The 19,371-nt window shown below is 41.9% G+C and overlaps 1 protein-coding gene across 1 annotated transcript; it reads right to left on the bottom strand.

Annotated features, from left to right (window-relative positions):
* Window positions 1–597: 597 nt before the first annotated feature.
* Window positions 598–18,034, bottom strand: LOC121957167 (sphingosine kinase 2). Its single transcript, XM_042505691.1, has 5 exons — window positions 17,608–18,034; window positions 7,928–8,077; window positions 3,783–3,877; window positions 2,962–3,077; window positions 598–1,679 (listed from the first exon to the last, which is right to left on the bottom strand). The coding sequence occupies exons 1-5, from the start codon at window positions 18,032–18,034 to the stop codon at window positions 770–772; spliced, it is 1,698 nt and encodes a 565-aa protein (XP_042361625.1). The 3' UTR covers window positions 598–769.
* Window positions 18,035–19,371: the final 1,337 nt, after the last annotated feature.

Here is a 19,371-nt window from a genome sequence, read left to right as displayed (position 1 = left end):
AAAGGGAGACTGACTACTGCTTAGTGTGACTGGATCTGGTATTGTTCGAGTTTATATAAGCTATGCAAAGATTAAAGATTTTTCAACATCAAATCCCCCGGGGGATTTATATCTCCTCAGCAAGAAAGCTCCTCTTTACCAGGCTGAGGGGGAGGCGATGCTGTCAGAGCGGTTGCCCAGGAGGGAGATTGTCGGCCTGGGGGCAGTAGAGTGGGACAAGAGGCGTGGTTTCTTCACGAGCCTCCCAGGATGGGAAAATGTGCTTCTCTTCACGTGTGTCGTGCTTATGAGGTCCGACAGCGGAGTGCACAATGCACTCCTCAGCCGCTGCACGGCTCCGCGCCAAAGCTCCGCGTGCACAATCTCACACATACACACACGAGTGCACACAAACATACATAAAGGTCTGGCTAGCTTATGCACACACACACACACACACACACACACACACACACACACACACACACACACACACACACACACACACACACAAAATCTCTATCCATTTCTCTAAGCTGGGACCAGCCAGCAGCAAGAACAACCATCCATGGCTTTGACCCTGAATCAAACATTGAGAGAAAGAGGGGACAGGGGGAGGGCTGATAAAAATAGGACAAATTCTTTCTGTAGAAAAATAGAGGAATTTCCAGAGGCTGATAAAATGTCTTTGGCACTTCTGAAAACACAGCATACAGAAAGAAATCGACACTGAGTATAAAAGGCCAAACTAGAAAGCTCTACAGCCAGAAAAGATTAAAATAATCCAAGTTCATCCACAAATGAGTCTGGCCAGTCCTGGATGGATTTGAGCCTGAACGGGCCCGTACTCCACCATCTCCCCGTCCACAGTGATCATGCCCTGCGGAGAGACGGGCTCCAGCCGCAGAGCCTTCACCTTCTCGTACACCAGGTGGGGGCAACCACACGCCAAGTGACCACCCTTCTCCATGGCGAGAAAAAGGCGCAAGAGTGCAGGACGGGAGATTCCTGCTGTCACATAGAACAGATGAATCACTCCGTCGTCTGCCACCGCGCCGGGGGCTGTCCACAGGTCCTCAGCCAGGTGGGACTGGTAAATAGCCAAAACCAAGACAAAGTCCTCTTCCTTAACCACCGTCCAGCTCTCTGGGACTGGCTGGTCCAAGCCAGGGAGCAGAGAGTCCTCTGGCGCTCTGGTCTTGCCATCACTCTGCGTCTCAGGTCTCTTGGTGGTGATGGCGTTGTTGGAGGAGTTAGTGATGGTGTTGTGGTTGGAGTTTGTGCTGTTGTGATTGTAACGAGAGTTCTGGTTTGGAGAGGTGTTGGGGAGGAGCCGACAGGGGAGCGAGGAACAAAGCGAGGGGTGCTGAGGTGTGGAGGGAGGGTGGTTAGATTTGATGCTCCCTTTTGGATGTTTTGGCGCCTCCTTAACAGGCAGATACGCTAACCTGCCCTGGTAGACTCTGAGGGTGGCAAGACGCACCAGGGTGCCCATCAGGAAGCGGATTGCTCCGACATGGCGGTACTTCTCACTCTCGATGTCGACGTCAGCCACGAAGCCCCAAGCCAGGGAGAGGAAGGAGAAGAGATGCTGCCGAGAGGCCAGGTGGATCGACACCAGGTCCATGGAGACGACCAGACCTTTGCACAGCATGAAACCGCAGCTCAAAAGCAGCTCCTCGTTCCACGCTGGAGGTGACCTGAGAGACGGAGACACACATCGAGAGTTAGAAGCAATCATAGCATAGTCACACCCACACAGTGACAGGACTAACTGTTAGCATCACATGTCTAACTTTAGCCAGGAGTTACTGATGCGTTTAATGACAGAGCCATTTCTGTGTCAGTGTGACACGGTTAGGACTGTTACTGGCTTGGCGTCAGGTCTTTGACGCCGCTGCTGTGTTCGCTTGTACTAACTGGGCAGAGAGATCAGGAGGAGATCAGCTCATGTAGATGGTCCTTCAGAGCTGCTTCAAATGGTTGCAAAAGCTGATCGCTGGATTTTTGCAATTTTCACTTGCCCCCCACAATTAAATAGCAAGAATACAAACAAAAAATGCTTATAAACATCAGCATTGCATTTTTTTTTTAGAAAAGCTGCTGTGAAATCAGGCATTTCAGGCTGCAGCAATCGTAAGCCAGACAGCCAGCGAAATCCTGGAGAGAGTGATCTTTCTACTCCAAAACACACCTGCAGAATGGCTGAAATACGTGGACAGGCGAGAAAAATCACCATGACACAGGCTGTTGTATCCAGATCAATTGCAATACTTAGAAAGACTCAAGATGAGTGAGATAAAATATGCATGGTTAGTAGTAATGTTTGTGTAGAATAAATCACAAACTCAAAACATGTGCTTTTATACTCGCTGGAACAAAAAAAAAACCTTCTTAAAACACTGCAACAGAAAAGCTGTCTAAAATCAAGCATTTCAGGCCACAACAATCCTTAAACAAAAGTCAATGAAATCCCGGAGCGACTGTCTTTCTGTCACAGTTACAACAACAACGAAGGGGGGCACCTGGATTCATGAAAAAATCCCAGCTACAGCCTTGTTCACAAATGCAGTTTGCAGCACAGCACAAGTTACAACCTTGGAATGACAAATATATTTTTTCCTTTGAAGTTGTGCCCTCGGCCAACCAGCAGATGGAGATGACACCCCGGACATGTGCTGGGTCGGCTGGTTCCACAGCTGCACTGTGGACCGTAATCGCTCATAATGTGCAAGTTTCTAAACCCATCACATCATTCCTCTGAGAATTATCAGCAGCCTGAAATGACCTCTGCCGCACAGCGAAGCAGTTCCAGTCCGCTCCGCTGTCTCTCCCCCCTCCTGAGAAATGATGTGCCCAGTCAGCCTTTGGCATAATTACACCGAAAGGAGATAAATCGTTCTTTTTTAGGCTGAGGAAGGTTCTTCTTCTTCTGTACTGTTGGTCCATGCATTTAAATGACTCATTAATGGACTGACTCACTGTGAGTAGTGGTGGACAGAGGCGGCCAGGGCGTTGCCTGAGCCACCTGGTAGAATACCCAGAGGGGTCTGGATGGCCTCTTGCCAGTCCTCTCGCTCCATCAGACCATTTATCACCTGAGTGAACAAGAACAAACACAAAAACAGAATCAGTGCATGGTCCTAAAGAGAAAGCAGTGTTTGTGCACGACTAAGTTGTGATAAAAATGTGTTTCTTTGATAGTTCAATGCTCAAATAAGCACAGTCAAACAAAGAAATGATGTAAAACATATTGCAATATGTATTGCATATCTATGTATTTGTTGACTATATAATCACTGAATCACATAATAAAAACTTGTTTTATGAATGAGGACTCTTACAGAGCAGATCCCCTGCTATGGGGCTCACCGTGTAGTTTTACAGTAACCCATAACAAAATAGCTAAATAGTGGCTCTAACTGGGCCATTCTTGCTTTAATGTTTTCATTCACTAGATGTCACTAAATCTTACACACTAGACCTTTATATGACAATTACTAAGAAAATACATATAACAATAGGCGGGTTTCCATTAACGCTCAAATTGCACAAATCAAAATTGCAAATATAAAATATGCCTAATGGAAACACTTCAATTAATAAAGAAAAAAGCCATGATGGTATGATTACGCGCTTCTTAGTAGCTTAGTGCGATGGCTGCAATAGAAATAAACCTGTTAATGTTTTGAACATCTATCGCCATCCCTCTTGAAATGTTATCACGAGAAGATGTGAGTTTTGCGCAAATCTGTAATGGAAACCCACCTAATGTGTAACATATTTCACAATTTGATTTGCACCTCAAACAGCAGCCCGTCTCCAGACATGATCACCAGGGCGTCCCATTGTGACAAATCCGCCTTCCTCACCACCTCTCGTGCATGGTTCTGATGCTCTGAAGAACAAACAAGTATAAAGCAGAGAAAAAGAGACAAAACAGAAAAAGTGTTGGGCAAACTGACAAAAATAAAAACAAGGGCAAGGGCAGAGAAAGAGACATGCTGCCTTCATGTCCAGCCTCTGGGGTGGGATCAGGGAGATTAAGCAGAAAAGAGATTCAATTTCCCCTTATCGGGCCAAACATATCACATTAGCCCATCCAGCGGCTACTCAACAGCTCCAAGGCAGCTTAGCCGCCATGCAAACATCTGTGACTGACAAATATCTGCATGTGTGTGTGTTTGTGTGTGCAATCATTGGACGCATGTGCTCAGTATGTGTGTGTGTGTGTGTGTGTGTGCATGTGAGTGTTGGTTAATGCGCCGGCGGAGGACTGAGCTATTTGTTCAGCCTAGTTTTATTGGCAGCGTCCTTGAGTGGGTCCCTCCGCAGGGGCTCTCTGTGGGCTCATCCCACCAGCATTAAAGTCTACAGTCCTACCAGCCGAGACTCCCCAGTGAAGCGGTGTGTGTTTGTGTGTGCGTGAGAGAGCAAAGAACGCAGACAGCAAAGAAGTTAGCAAGTATTGATGCACTGCCATCATGAAGGAAATATTTTTCCGCTCCAGCTACACTATCGATCCAGGCTGCAACTGAAATAAAAACAGCTGCCCTCTGCTTCCCGTTAACTTTGCTCAACCTCTACCTGTCCCCTTCTTTCAACACTCTCCTGGGCCTCTCTCTCCCAGCGGTTCGCCCCGCGCTGCTGCTGCTGTTTGTTTGGCGTGTGCAGTGGAGGCTGGAGGCGGTGATGCAGTGCTGTGTTGACAGACAGAGGCAGTTAGAGAGTAACTGCACTGCACAGCTGACTCAGCACTTTACAGCTGCCAGGGATCTGAGTGATGCTTTACTTCCCAGCCACTTCCTTATTCACGGGGTCACAGCCAAACACACACAGCAGCCTGTGTCTGAATCCAGCTGTCATGTTCATTATTGATTCTTCTTTTGAGCTGCACAGATTATGGCCGATAATTATACTGTTTAGGCAACACATGACACACTTGAAATCACAGGTATTAGGGGTTAGGAGTGTCGTTATATACCGACATAGATAACTATGATATTTATGAATTAAATATTGCTATCCTGTTGCTAATCCACATATGAAAGTATTGTGTAAATAACCCCTCGCCTCTTACATATTTTTCTTTTTCTTTCTGTTGTTGCTTTGTCACGCTCTGCCAGTTAGCCTTGTAAGGCCATCCTGATAACATGAGCTCGACATTCTTCTTTTTAGGATTTTTTGGGGGGGCTTTTTGCCCTTTAATCGACAGGACAGTTACAGCATGAAAGAGGGTGAGGGAATGACATGCAGCGAAGGGCCGAGGTTGGAATTGAACCTGCAGCTGCTGCTAAACTATTTGCAACATTTTCTCTCAGTCTTTGAAGCGCTTTGCTAATACTAACATGCATTTTATTTTGTTTCGTTCGTGACTCTCTTTTAGACTTTTTTTTTTAAGTTCACCTTCCTTTTTGGGTCACTTTGCAGTGTAGGCAGTTGCTGCCGATGCTGGAATAGCAACATTCTCTGCAGGATTCTCCGCCCTTGCATCAGGTTTTTATTGAAGCGATGTGCATCTGCATCTGCATTTGTAGAACAGCCAATGGGAACACCCTCTCTCTGTGGGTGTTATCTGTGATTGGCCAAAGTCTCCCATCATGGGTTAGATTTGCTAAAGCATGAAAACAGAGCCAAAAGAAGGTGCAGAAGTCTAGTTTTCTCTCAGTCCACTTGAATTAAAGTATGCTCAAAATTTATTATGTGATTTTTGCCTAATGAGGCAAAAATTCAACTGCCTACCCCAGCTTTAAGATCAATTGTTCTTTTTGTATGATTTTGTACAGTTTTTGTTGCAGACTCTCAACTTCCCTAAACTCATATTTTAAGTGAAATTTACTTGCCAACAAAAAGTGACAAAACGCACAAAGAAGAAAGTTAAAGATGAATTTGACTGATGGCTTTTTTTCAAAGATCTATAGATATCGCAAAAACATTGTTATCTTTGGGCCATGATGATCATGTATTGAAAACATGACATTGAGCTGGCCCTAATTCCAGTTGTTTCACTTTAAATACAATGTTTCCCTTCCCGTGTCCCACTCTATCGCCTTCTTGTGAGGTTAACCAGGGTAAAGATAAAGCTCGGTACACTGAATGCTTCATACAGTATGTAAAAGGTACATGCTGACACAAGAGGCGCCTCCATTGGTTCTTGTCCTTCCTCGGGCAAAGGCTGTGTGATACATTCATCAAGGAGCTGCGTGCTGGGAAAATGGGTTGTGCCGGTTAATCCACTCGTGGTCGCTTCTGACTGGCTACCGTATCCCACCACTAAAGGCCCTCGGCGACCCACATTCCCACCCCGCCCTCCTCCATCCCCATTCTGCTTGGCCGGGGTCGACGTCAGTAATTACTCTGTCTTTTAACATCACCATCCAGCTGCTGACCTTTCTTTAAGTCCCAGGAGTCAGCACAAAGAGCCTGCATGCGCATCGGCACTCTTTCTCAAATAAACAAACAGTTTTTCCCTTCTTTCCCCTGTCTTTGCTGTCATATTCAATCTCACTTTGAGCTGTATCAGAAATTCAGCTGATGCACCACCAAGCCAATGCAGGGAGAGACTGCTAATTTTTACCTGTCAACTCCTGCCAAACAGAGTGGAGGCTGGATGTGAGGCTAAATGATGCACTGTGCATGATGTTTTTTCTTTAAAGCCTTTTCCCTGTTTCCCAGCAGCTCCTTGGTATTCAAAGAGAGGTCACTTGAAGTTCAGAGCCTCTGATGTCAGTACCCAACACATGGCACTGTTTAAGGTCACAAAAAGCCACCAGCAACTCACACAGAATGTGGAGCAGCTGCAGCGGCTGCAACGAGAATTGAATGTGTATCAGTGCTCGAGCACTCGCAGATGTGGCCTGCAAATTTAGGACTACACAAATAATGCATCATAACTGCAGAGAGTGGAAACTGCCGCTTAAAATAAAAGTTTGTTTATACTGTGCACTGTAACAAATGTTTCTGTAAAATTACAGTAAACTACTGGCAGCTGCAGTTGCCAGCACCCTAGCATTATATTACAGTGTGAATACCAGAAATTACGTTAACATTATGTTACCTTTGAATATATAACAGTATTTTACAGTATAATATGAGATTTACAGTGTAATATTGGCTGCAAAAGCATCTAGATTTACAGTCTTTTACTATAGTTTGAAAAATATGTACATTACTGTTTGAATATGGCCTTTTCTTTGCAGCAATTTGTTACACTGTAGATTTCTGCTGAATGTAGTGTATGAATGTAGTTCCCAGCATTTGTCCCTGATTTTACAGTGTCAATACCGTAAATTACTTCAATATTACATTAACATTACATTTATAACAGAATTTTACGGTAGAATATGAGATTTACGGTGTAATATCAGTCTCAAAAAGCATCAGGTTATACAGGATTTTACTGTAGCTTGAAAGAAGAACTTTACATTACTGTTTCTATTTGGCCGTATTTTTACAGCAGTTACATTGGCTCCAAAAAAATCATCTAGATTTACAGTGTTTTACTGCATTTTGAAAAAAAACTGTACATAACTGTTTTTTATATAGCTGTTCTTTTAAAGCAATTTGTGAGATTGTGCAGATTTCTGCTGAATGATATGTAATGTCCAGCATTGGATCGTTCTTTTAGAGTGTCAAAACCATAAAATACTTAAACATTATATTACTGTTAACTTACAGTAATTAACACTTAACACTTATAAGACTGTTTTACAATAGAATATGAGATTTAAAGTGTAATATTGGCCTTAAAAAGAACTAAGGATTTCAAGCGTTTTACTGTATTTTGAAAAAACTCTGCATTACTGTTTGAATTTGGCCAGATATTTACAGCTGTTTCTTACGGTGTGGTTATGACGAGCTTAGTGAGAGCTATTATTGTAATTGTCCTATGACGGGGTTAAAGGTTTAATCCAAATCTATATGTCAGGGTGACCTTGGCGCCACTGACCTGTGATGACGAGCGTGTAGGGCACAGCGGCCTCAGTGAGCATGCCCTGAATGTGGCCGGTAAAGAGCTGGAGAGCCTGGCCGCGCCCGCTGTGAGGGTTCACCAGAATCATGACTCTGCAGGGCCGACGCACCTCTGCGTACGCCACACCTGGAGGCAGGAGACAGAGAGAAGTGGATGTGAGTGAAGAAGACAAGAGAGAAGGTCTTCTTATGCATGATCAAATATTTAAGAGAATGTATAAGGACAGGCTCGTCCCCGAGGGGAAAGAAAAGAGCATGAAACGGTGAAGTCAGGGGCTGTGACGGCATTCAGATAGATGATGCTTCATGTTAATGTGACATGCTTCTTTCTTCAAGCAGAGAGGGCTTACAGGTGCCGATTATTTATAGCAATTCTGTGACATTTTATTAATCCCTGCAAGGAAATCCTCCTGTTGCTTATGTGTCTCAAGGGAAGAGTGAATACGTTTCATTACCCAGGGGTTGGCAGGGAATCAGCACCTTGCAAAATGGATGTTTCAACTGTCTTTTTGAAGATAATAATTTAAATAATTTGAAATAAAACTAAAGGAGTTAGATGTCAGATAACTGATGTGTAAAGAAGTAAAAAAAAAAATAAAGATATTGAGAAAATAAGGGAGGGGGGAAGTCACTTGTTCTCTTTTTGTCTCATAATGGAATAGTTTGATATTTTGTCAGTTAGCTTAGCATAAAGACTGGACACAAGAAAATGGCTTGCTTGACTCTGTCCAAAGTGAGCAAAATTCACCTACCAGCACCTGGAAAGCTCACTTATTAACATTTATATCTCATTTGTTTAATCCAGTAGCAGCTTACAGTGAAAATTCGAAGAAGTTACAGGTACCAGCCTGGAACTAATCCAGTATATAACGTCCATAAAACAGCCAATTTTTACATTTTGGTTTCTGCAAAGAATAAACAAATGCTATATTATGTGTTTCCGCTTTTTATGCTCTGTATGTCTTTTGGGTGACTGCTGGAGGGCAACTGTACAAATGTTTGAATGTGTTTTTTCATTGTCTTTTATGCTATTCTATTGATTGTTGAGAGCTTGTAGATGCAAGACAAATTTCAATAAAGTACCATCGTATCGTATCATCCCCTCGTCAGACTAGTTTGTATTTAAAGCCCTTGTGGTTCAGTCTTTGTTGGATTGTTTTGTGATCTCCAGGTTTTTTGTTTTTCATAAAAAGGGATTTTTCTGAGTTCCTGTTGGCTGCAGTCTCTGGGGTCGGGGTCCACCACACCACATGACAGAGGGGTTAAAAAAGAGCCTATAAATGATGTGTATGAGGACGGCTGTATCTAAAATATCAAGAGTTGGTTGGTTAACAATTGTTAAATGGTTTCAATGTGGTGTGATGTGTTAAAGATTTATTTAGGGCTGTACCCGATGTCATTTTTTTTAACATTTGAAGCTTCTATTGAGGTTTTCGAATGAGACATTGAATGTCTGGTGTTATATATTGTAATATCATCATCACCCTAAAGAAAATGTAAAATCCTTCAATCCTACAACATCCCCAGTTCAATAATTGCTGTTAAAAGTGATTTTTTAGATTAAATACATTAAATCAGCTCTTAATCACCTTATTCCCCTCACCTGAGCTTCTCTGCCTTTTCTCCACCTGCACTTCATCCCCTCGTCAGACTAGTTTGTATTTAAAGCCCTTGTGGTTCAGTCTTTGTTGGATTGTTTTGTGATCTCCAGGTGTTTTGTTTTTCATAAAAAGGGATTTTTCTGAGTTCCTGTTGGCTGCAGTCTCTGGGGTTGGGGTCCACCACACCACATGACAGAGGGGTTAAAAAAGAGCCTATAAATGATGTGTATGAGGACGGCTGTATCTAAAATATCAAGAGTTGGTTGGTTAACAATTGTTAAATGGTTTCAATGTGGTGTGATGTGTTGAAGATTTATTTAGGGCTGTACCCGATGTCATTTTTTTTAACATTTGAAGCTTCTATTGAGGTTTTCAAATGAGACATTGAATGTCTGGTGTTATATATTGTAATATCATCATCACCCTAAAGAAAATGTAAAATCCTTCAATCCAACAAAATCCCCAGTTCAATAATTGCTGTTAAAAGTGATTTTTTAGATTAAATACATTAGCCTTTTTTCATTAAATCCATTTTTTTAAACAAATAAATCAAATTTAATCATTAAAATGTTACTTACCTGAGCAAGTTGTCTTTTAAAAACAGGAAGAAGGCAATGAGTAACTTAAGAAATAACCCAAAAATGTGCAAAAAATCAGTAAAAGTAAAAGGCAGTTACCTGAAAAATAGCAACAAAAAAAGAAATTTCGGACAAAAACAAACACTAACAAGGAAATTACCTGAAACAGGGCAAAAATAATTACAATTCTGTAACATAATATATATATATATATATATATATATATATATATATATATATATATATATATATATATATATATATATATATATATATATTTAATAGTTAAATAATTTTAAATAAAGTTCTGAACAATGTTCCCTTGTTGTTTGCCAAGTGGCTCACTGAATATTGCTATTACAAAAATACCCTGAATGATCATGATATTATTTTAGGGCCATATCACCCACCCTATGAGGAAATATTATTTTGACCTCATTAAGTTGCTTTTCCATTTGAATCTATATTTACATAGTTCAGGTTTAGCCACTCAGTTGGGATGCTGGCTGCCACTCAAAGAGTTTGCAGCTTTTTAAAGTGAATTCAGAGAGAAGCTTTGTGGATTTTTCAGTAGATGTCCTTGACCTTTAAAGCAGACACAGACTCACTGGAGACCATATCAGGTGATTCAGAGAGGACAAAAAAGTACAATCCATTTCGGGGTGTGGAGTCAGAAACTTCCCTATCAGATTCCACCAAAATGATTCGGTTGCAGGTGCTGACTTTGGTACCAGGCAGACAAAATTACCAGCAGCACAAAATGTGATGGGTGGTTAAATTCCACCACCTATCGCTTATCAGAGAAATGAATCAAAAGAGTTGCAGTAAAATGCCAAATGCAATGTTGTGACTCACTAACATCTGTCTACCTTGTCTGAGCTGTCTGAGCCTCAATTTCCAAAACTGTGACCTGTGTTGCATCGCTGCGGTCGCCACCGCCCCCATTTGGCCCGTGATGATAGGACTCGGCGGAGGTACAAAAATATCTCAGTGAACGAGGTGTAAACCCACCAGGAAGTGAGGAGAGCGAGTGCGAAAACACACAGGCACATGCCAAACTCTGCCTCCATTCATCCACACAGGGTTACCATTGTTTTTTGACTTGTGTCACAGCACAATGCAGCTTTCAGGCACAAAAGGTCCTCTCTACACTTCCAGAATATAGTGGAAACTGGCTTTTGACGATGAAAGAGCTTTAGAATCATGTTTTGCACTCAAGTGTGCTGAGCTGAATAACATACCCTTAATAAACCCACAGACACAAACAAAAGGTCAAACCTAAACAAATACAGATCAGCATCCTCCTCTGGAAACTCTGACACTGGAATTCATGATACTGTAAGCACAGACAAAAGTGGAGAAAGGTTTCAATGTCGTGGCCAGCACCTTCAGTAGCCTGCATGAATCACTGCTCACATCTCTGATGGTTTCAGCCATTCAAACAGAATACTGAATGAATGCAGTGAAGAAAAATTGAAATTCAGTTTGATTATCTTGCTACACCTTCAGACCTATTCTGCTTTATTCTAAAGGGCTTTCCTAAAATCACTTGTCATGCAAGTGAATCTATGTATTAAAGGAACAGCAGGCGGCTACAACTGCTGTGTTTCATCCGTATCCATAAGCCTTCGAAAAATATGCACAAGTATAAATTAAATGAATGCACGGACAAAAAGGCTCCATCTGTGCTCCATCTATTTGTATCTTTGTATCTAACGTTGAGCGTGAATGAGCCCTAACTGGGGGTCTGGGGCGACAATAATGGGTCATATGATAAATCGGAGGGGTCACCAGATTATTAACATAAAAATGTCTCTCTGCAACACAAAATTATTTATATATTTTTAAGAGTTCCTCTAATCTGTGCCTCTTTTTCCAGTAAATTATTGAATATATTTTCATTCCCCGGCCTCTGCAAATGAAAAAAAATCATTCCATGGCTAAACTGATCATTATCAGAAGACATATGCAACCACCAATGAGTGCATTGTTTTTAAGGGATCACAAGCCACAAACATTTGGGAACCACTGCTTTAAATGACTTGATGTCTTTACAGACATAAAGACTCCCAATATAAAGACAGCTCAATGCAACGTGGATAAATTCATGATTGTCCAGTATTTTTCAATGTGCTGCCCCCAGTTTCTCTGACAGTTTTTCCCAGACATTCCCCCTGGGCTGTGCCTGTGTATCTGTGTGTGACAGGAAAACAGATGCAGGGTGTGAGGGTGTATGTGAAATCTGCCTGCCATGTGAAGTGAGATACCTGCAGGCACATCCTGCCCATCACACCAGCAAGCAAACTTTCAGCTGCAGTGTGTGTATTTCACGGGTACAAGCGGGTAAACACACACACACAGGCAGCCATGAGACAGGATGTGACAGCTCTGACAAGTGAGCTGATTGAGAAGAGTTATCATCTCGTTACCACAAGTGTATCCCGATGTTAAAAAATACGATATAAAGATGCAAAGTACCCACAGTATCTAATGCTGCAGTACAGGTGGGAATTGTTAAACCATGACACTACTGAAGAAAACTCTTGGAGCAGAGACAAATATGTGGGCTATTCAGTGAAAGCCGTCTTGTTCGGGAGGAGCTCTATATCCAGACTGGACTGATGTGTCTGCAAACAAGCTGCATTCCAGGGCTGGGTGAGTGTTTGCTGGAGAGGAGGGGAGGAGGACCAAAGGGCACAAACACAACTGCCCACTGAGGCATCACCAGGCTGGCGGCGGGTTGGGAAGGGGGTGCGCTGACAGGCCATCACAGCCACGTGTCACGGAGCAGGAGACAAAAGCTCCAGAGGGACCAAAATGTTGGTCAGGGTGAGAGGTCGACCAGTGACGCATTTTAGCCCTTGTCTCCTTCACTGAGGAGGCGACGATGGCTTCAGCATGCAGAGTCCCATGGGAAGAGAGATCACACACTGACAGACACACACCTGACCCTGCGGCTGCTAAAAAACGGTCGCTTTTGTGGGAATGGACCACAGCTCTTCAGTCTTTACCCCAACAGTCAGTGCAAGGATCATAATCAAGTTTGCACCAAAATAGCTCATAAGAATTTTTAATTTAAAAGGTCCACTGTGCAGGATTTAGGATATATTATCAGAAATGGAATATAATTGAATAAGTGTGTTTTCTTTTATGTATAATCACCTAAAAATAAGAATTTTGTCATGTTTTTGCTACCTTGAAATGTATATCCTCAGAAGGAGCTGGTCCTTGACATTGGAGTTTCGCCCAAGTCCCCAGCAAAAGTGCAAGGCTTTGAAGCCAATTTTCATGGAGGCAAAATGTGGAATTACAACTTCCAGGTTTACCACGTGATGCCACGGGGCCCAAAAAGGCTTTTCCATTATCTTATATTATGAAAGAGATGTCTGTAGATCAGTGAATACATTGTTTAAGCGACACAATACCTGCAAAATGACTCAAGATTTGATCCATTCAATCCGATGACATTCAGAAAGTCTGAGAGAGCTGTACGATTTAATTGTTTTATCCACATTTAAGTTAGCGAAGCACTAATCCAATGCAAGGAGGTGCATCTCTTTACAGATTAATAAAAATGCAGAAACTGGCAGAAACGTTAGTTAGTGCGAGAGTGTTTTTTGCTAACTTCTTGTGGCACCGTGCATACGGCCTGTCTGAAATCTGTTGCAAAAGTTTGATTTTTTAACGTACCACTCAAGCCAATTTCGAAAAAAATAGATGGAAGGAGTTCTCATAGAAATTCACTGATTTCCACTTGACTTGCATACGTACACAGAGCTATGCTATGTGGACCCGAGGCATCACTGTCCTGTCCCTTTTGTTTTGGCAAGGGAGAGATCTCTGCAGATAGTTCGGCTCCTGGTGAAAACCTCCAGATCAATGAACACTAAGGGAATCCTAACTGAGTTCACACTTGGCACACGGGAGAAGTTTCATCTGGTTGCAATCTGCAGTCCTCGCTGCTAGATGCCACTAGATCCTACACTCTGCTCCTTTAAAAGATGCACAGGAGTCACACACAGAAGTTTGGGAAAATGTCAACAACACACACTGCCATCATAACACTGTAGCACAAACGGAATCCAAAGAATAAAAAATCCAACATTATATAAATGTTAAATATGTAACTGACCTCCTGCAAGCCGTTTGAAAAGCAGAATAAAGGATACAGCCAGCAGCAATGACGGCAGCCACTTCAAGTGGGCTTGGAGAAAGTCAAAGCCAGTAACCATCATCTCACTCCTTAGCATGCAATCTAACTGAGGCTCCTCTAAGCAGGGGAAATACTGAAGCGGACCATTAGCGTGTGCAGGACTGTATCATAGTGTGTGCACTTCATTATTTACGGCTCATTCATTCCAATGAACCTGCAGTGAGTAAAAACCCTCTGAGAGTATTGGGGCCATCACCCAAAATGAATTAGAGTCAATGAGTAGCGCTACGACCTCAGCGTAAACTACACCTTCACATGTTCAATAAAGTGTTTATCTGCTCCAGTGAAAGTGCGTCACTCGGACTAAATACCAATCTTGTGCTGCGATTGCACTTTTAATCCAACCTTTCCATCTGCAATACCAGATGAGATGACACGCAATTAACTTAAAAACACTATAAGGGATTAGTGAATCACGCTGACCTTCACACACCCTCTCCAACGAAGCAGCAATTCTGCTGCATCTATTACCACAACATTACTCATTTAAATCACATATCATATTCTGTTAAATACTGTATTATTGGCTGGCCTGGATCCGGAATGCTAAAACAAGCTTATAAATTAATGATATGATCACATCATCGCTGAGACGCTGCGTTCAAAAGAGGCAAAAAAAAAAAAACGGGATGAGAGAGCATGTTAGAGAAGTGTTAGATGTCTGAGCTGGTTCATTAGTATGTGTGATTTGAAAACCTCCCAAGCTGGAGCTCTTTGATGAGTCCAGTGAGAGGATGGTGACAGGAGGGGCAGTTACCTCTCAGGTTACCATCTGCCTGCCTGCCTGGCATCCAGGGCTGAAACCCAAACTCCACACTGGCTGCGGACCAGAGGGAGGTGATGTTGCTCATCACACAGAAGCCCAGTCTCTCGCTTTATGTATTGACCTCTGTTTTTGCAGCAGTGGCGTCAGTAGGCCTGGACGTCCGAAGCTTCAGTCCCGAATGTTTTATAAATAGCCGGGGATCTAAATTTATAGGCTGTATAAATTTCAAAAGTAAGGGACTGCTCTTTATTTATCAGAGAAGGGGGGTTTCTGTGGTGTGACTTAATTCTGTGGGTGTTTTTTCTTTTTTGAGCCTCCACCACATGAATTAGTTGTCAGATTTTTAAAAAAAGAGCCTTTGATGTTTGAAAGTTAAAAGTTAAAAGTTGAAGATGAAATCATTGTTGCGTATGCTGGTTTGTTCGTGAAAACGTTTTTTCTTAAATAAGACTCAGAATAAAGTGATTTTGATGAAATATCGCTATTTTATACTCAGATTTGATTCTCAGATATGATTTTTCTTTATTCTGATGGAGGCATTTGTCCCACTTGATGTGTCCAAGCACTGATGGAAATTTGAAAATCCAGCGATAAATTTTGTCAAAATTTTGAATTTGGAATATAATAAACTGCCTTTAGCAAATGTTTAATCAAAACTGAAACTTTCAATATCATATACAGAAAAGTTCACAGCATCTTTTTTTTATAAAGTCGAGTGAAAATTTAAATAAAACATAAATAAATAAACATAGCACCCTGAGATTTTACCTCCCATGCTAACACTTTCTTTGCATTTTTTATTCATTGATTAGTTTTAACAGATATGGATGTAAACTAAGTACAACTTGGCTGGTGCACATAGGCATCCTGTGTCCTCAAATCCTAAAAAACACCCCAAAATTTCAGTGTACACCTGAGGCTGTGAACAGGAGGCCACCTCATTCCTTATCCTACTAACACTCGCCTCCATCTTTGGCAACCAACATTCCAAATTAGTCACCGTCAAGTCAAATATCCGCGTCCTCTTTGAAACTGCCCAGAAGCACATGCCTGCTTTATATTTTAAACTGCTAAATATTTCTATATGAGGAAGAGGATATTACCTGACCCGACAAGCTGGATTCTGAATTTGCTCCCAAATGATGAACCGTTCGCAAACAGCTTTGTCTCATCATCAGCACTTCCTCCCAAATGAGTGATAGGGGTAATTAGCTGCATAAACACTTCTCATATAGTATTCATGTTAATGACTGTCTCATTGTGTAGCAGGATGGAGCAAAGGGACGCTAATGAGATTGGAAGACAAAGGAACCTGAGGACAGACTGCATTTTAAACAGAGCGAGACATGACGAGACCTAATTAGATGTAGCTGCTGCAAAAGCGGGATGAAAAACAGGCTTTGTTTTGATGTGATTTTTTTCCACCCGTCAACAATAAACTCTCAGTGGGAATTTACTGAGCGGGAATAATGAAGCCTGAGCAGCAGCGGCTATAAAGTCTCTGCAGACAGAGGATCAGTAGAAAATCTAACTACTTAAGTGATCAGTTTTGTGTGTGTGAGTGTGTATGTGTGTGTGTGTGTGTGTGTGTGTGTGTGAGTTCACAGCGGGCTCCAGAACCACGCCTCTCATGGGCTGTTTGAATGAATGAGGCAGCTGTAATTGCTGCTGGCAGGTGGATCACCTTTCTCGGCAGGTAGAGCAGGTTACTGAGAGCAGGTGGAATGTGCATCCTCTCTGCCAAACCTGTTTTTGGAAATAGAAATGTGTGCTGTGGTTGAGATTTCACGTGGGGCTTTATGAGAGTCAGGCCAGTCTATTTAGAGTTAAAACCTTTGAAGGCAATGAGCAACTTAAGAAATGGGCTGACAATTAGAAAATGACACAATAATAAGCCAATAAATTACAGAAATAAATAAAATCACAAAAAAACAACAAAAAAACATACCTTAAAGTCCCAAAAATAATATTTTTTCCTTAATATAATTTTAAATATATAATTATGAGAATTATAGCCTAAACATTGTTTTCTGGACATTTTTCCCTAGTTTTTGATAATATCTAATAATCCCCCCATTAGGTAACGTCCTTGTCACCTTTTACTTATTTATTTATTTATTGCAATTTGCGGGACAATTCTTGCAAAGTTGCTCATTATCTTTTCTTTCATATTTTCCAAGGAAATCAAACATTTTTTCTCAAGTTTAAGAGGTTTAAATGCTCATCAAAGGTGTCTGAACGCAGTACAGGAAAACTGATGTCAGTCCAGGTGTTAAAGGGTTAAAATGGCCCCTCAAAGGTTCACTTTTGTCATATAAAAAGCAGCAGAATATTCCTGCACCATGTGACTGAGCTTATTGTGCACTTGATGGTGTGTTATCATCTTGACATCAAAATAATATCTGATGTGTGTCTCCTGTTGTTAAATACAGGCCTGTAATATAAAGTTGCATGTTTATTCTCATGCTTTTTCAAACCCATGTTCCCCACAGAGCTCACCGTCTCTCCGGGGCGCCTGCAGCACAGAAGCATCCCTGATGGCTCGAGCCCACCTCTCAGCCTCCTGGAGGTTGGCGAGCGGGTCCTGGACCAGCGCGACCCTGAAGCACTGCTCCACTCTCTGCCGGGCCACTCCGGCGCTCATCCAGCGCCTCTTGAACGGGTAGAAATAGGCTGTAAAGTAGGCGCCGACGTCCGCGCCGTCCGGCCCTCTGAACGCCCGGCAGCCCACACAGTCCATCAAGTTAAAAACCACCTTAGTCCGGCCGGGTGACGAGGAGATCCTCTGGACGGTCAGTGCGCTCTCCGTCAAGCTCACCGAGTACCGGACCCGGTCGTTGAGCGTGTCGGTGAACTCCCCGTACAGCGCGCCCACGACCCCGTTCCGCTGGCGGGATGGGTCCGGTTCAGAGGCGCCTTTCTCCATCCCGGACGGAGAGAGCGACGCGTCCCGGAGGCCGGTGTGCGGATGGCGGTGCGGTGCAGACTCTGCTCCTGTCAGCCTGCTGTGGGACCCTTTGAGTGAGATCACAGCAGCTTTCGTAGTTCAGAGTCTCTCCCTAGTGACTGAAAGGGGAATGGCACTGATGGAGCTCGAGGAGCGCAGCTCGTGTCCACGCGCTCCTGAGGAGACACAGGAAACCAGATCACCTGCAACATTTTAACTGTGCCTAACAAACCAGTTAGGCAATTTCAAACCTCTACTTAGGCCTGTTTACAATCGTTTAGAGAACAATTATTGCCTCAGTGCCTGCATATCCACCACTTTAACCCTTTAAAACCTGAGTAAATGAGCCTTTTTTTTTCTTTTCAAAAACATGGGGATAATGCAACAAGAAAATGACTCGAAAATTTGGCAAAAAAAGTACAAGAAAATAAACTGGAAATTGAAAAAAAAGTAAATAAATAAAAACAACGACGATAAACAAAGAAATTACCTGGAAAAATGTTCTTAAAAATATAAGAAGAATTCATTAAAATAATTTGATAATTATGATAGTTACAAATATTGTTTTAGGCATTATTTGCCAACTACTACTAATAATAATAATGATGATGATAATAATAATAATAATAATTTCCAAATCTGATAATTTTCTGCAATTTGTGGAACACTTCTTGTCAAGTGATTCTTGAGTTGAGACAGTTTTATCTTTTATTTGCAGTTGTCTCCCTGTTAAAAAACTTATTTCAAATAGTGAAACTGTAGGGGCATGTTGACTTTGTAAAATAAATTAGTTCCCCTCAATTATTATTTTCCCCAGGCTGCAAATCTCTATCAATTTTTCCATCACATAATAATTTGTCTATTAAATATTTAGATACACTGGCAGTATGCGTCCTCTGAATGTCCTCTAAAGGGGATTTTCAAACATTTTGTTGAATGTGATCCCAATTATCAGCCTCAGTCTCCTTGTGAAATAGTTTAAAAGCTGGTGGACTTTGCACCACTCTATTTCATTTTGACTATGGCTCCATTTCACACCCTGAAACATTAATTCATATAAAAATGCACTCCAAATTTGCCTCTTCGATCTAAGTTTCAGTTATAGGAGCTATTTTACCTGTTGACACACTTCTTACTTAATATAAAGGCTATGGTATTTCCCATTAGTTGAGATCAGAGTGAAATAGTAACATTTTTGTAATCAAAGGCGTTGTTTTCTTCAATGACAATATGTGATGTATTTCAGCTGAGCTTGTTAGAATAAAAGTTTTCGTATTTCTGCAAGGATGGTGGACTATAGCGGTTTATTGAATACT

This window comes from Plectropomus leopardus, chromosome 17 (genome assembly GCF_008729295.1).
Source record: "Plectropomus leopardus isolate mb chromosome 17, YSFRI_Pleo_2.0, whole genome shotgun sequence".
NCBI lineage: Eukaryota > Metazoa > Chordata > Actinopteri > Perciformes > Serranidae > Plectropomus > Plectropomus leopardus.
The sequence above is the reverse complement of the archived record's forward strand: the minus strand, read 5'-3'. Positions and strand labels throughout refer to the sequence as shown.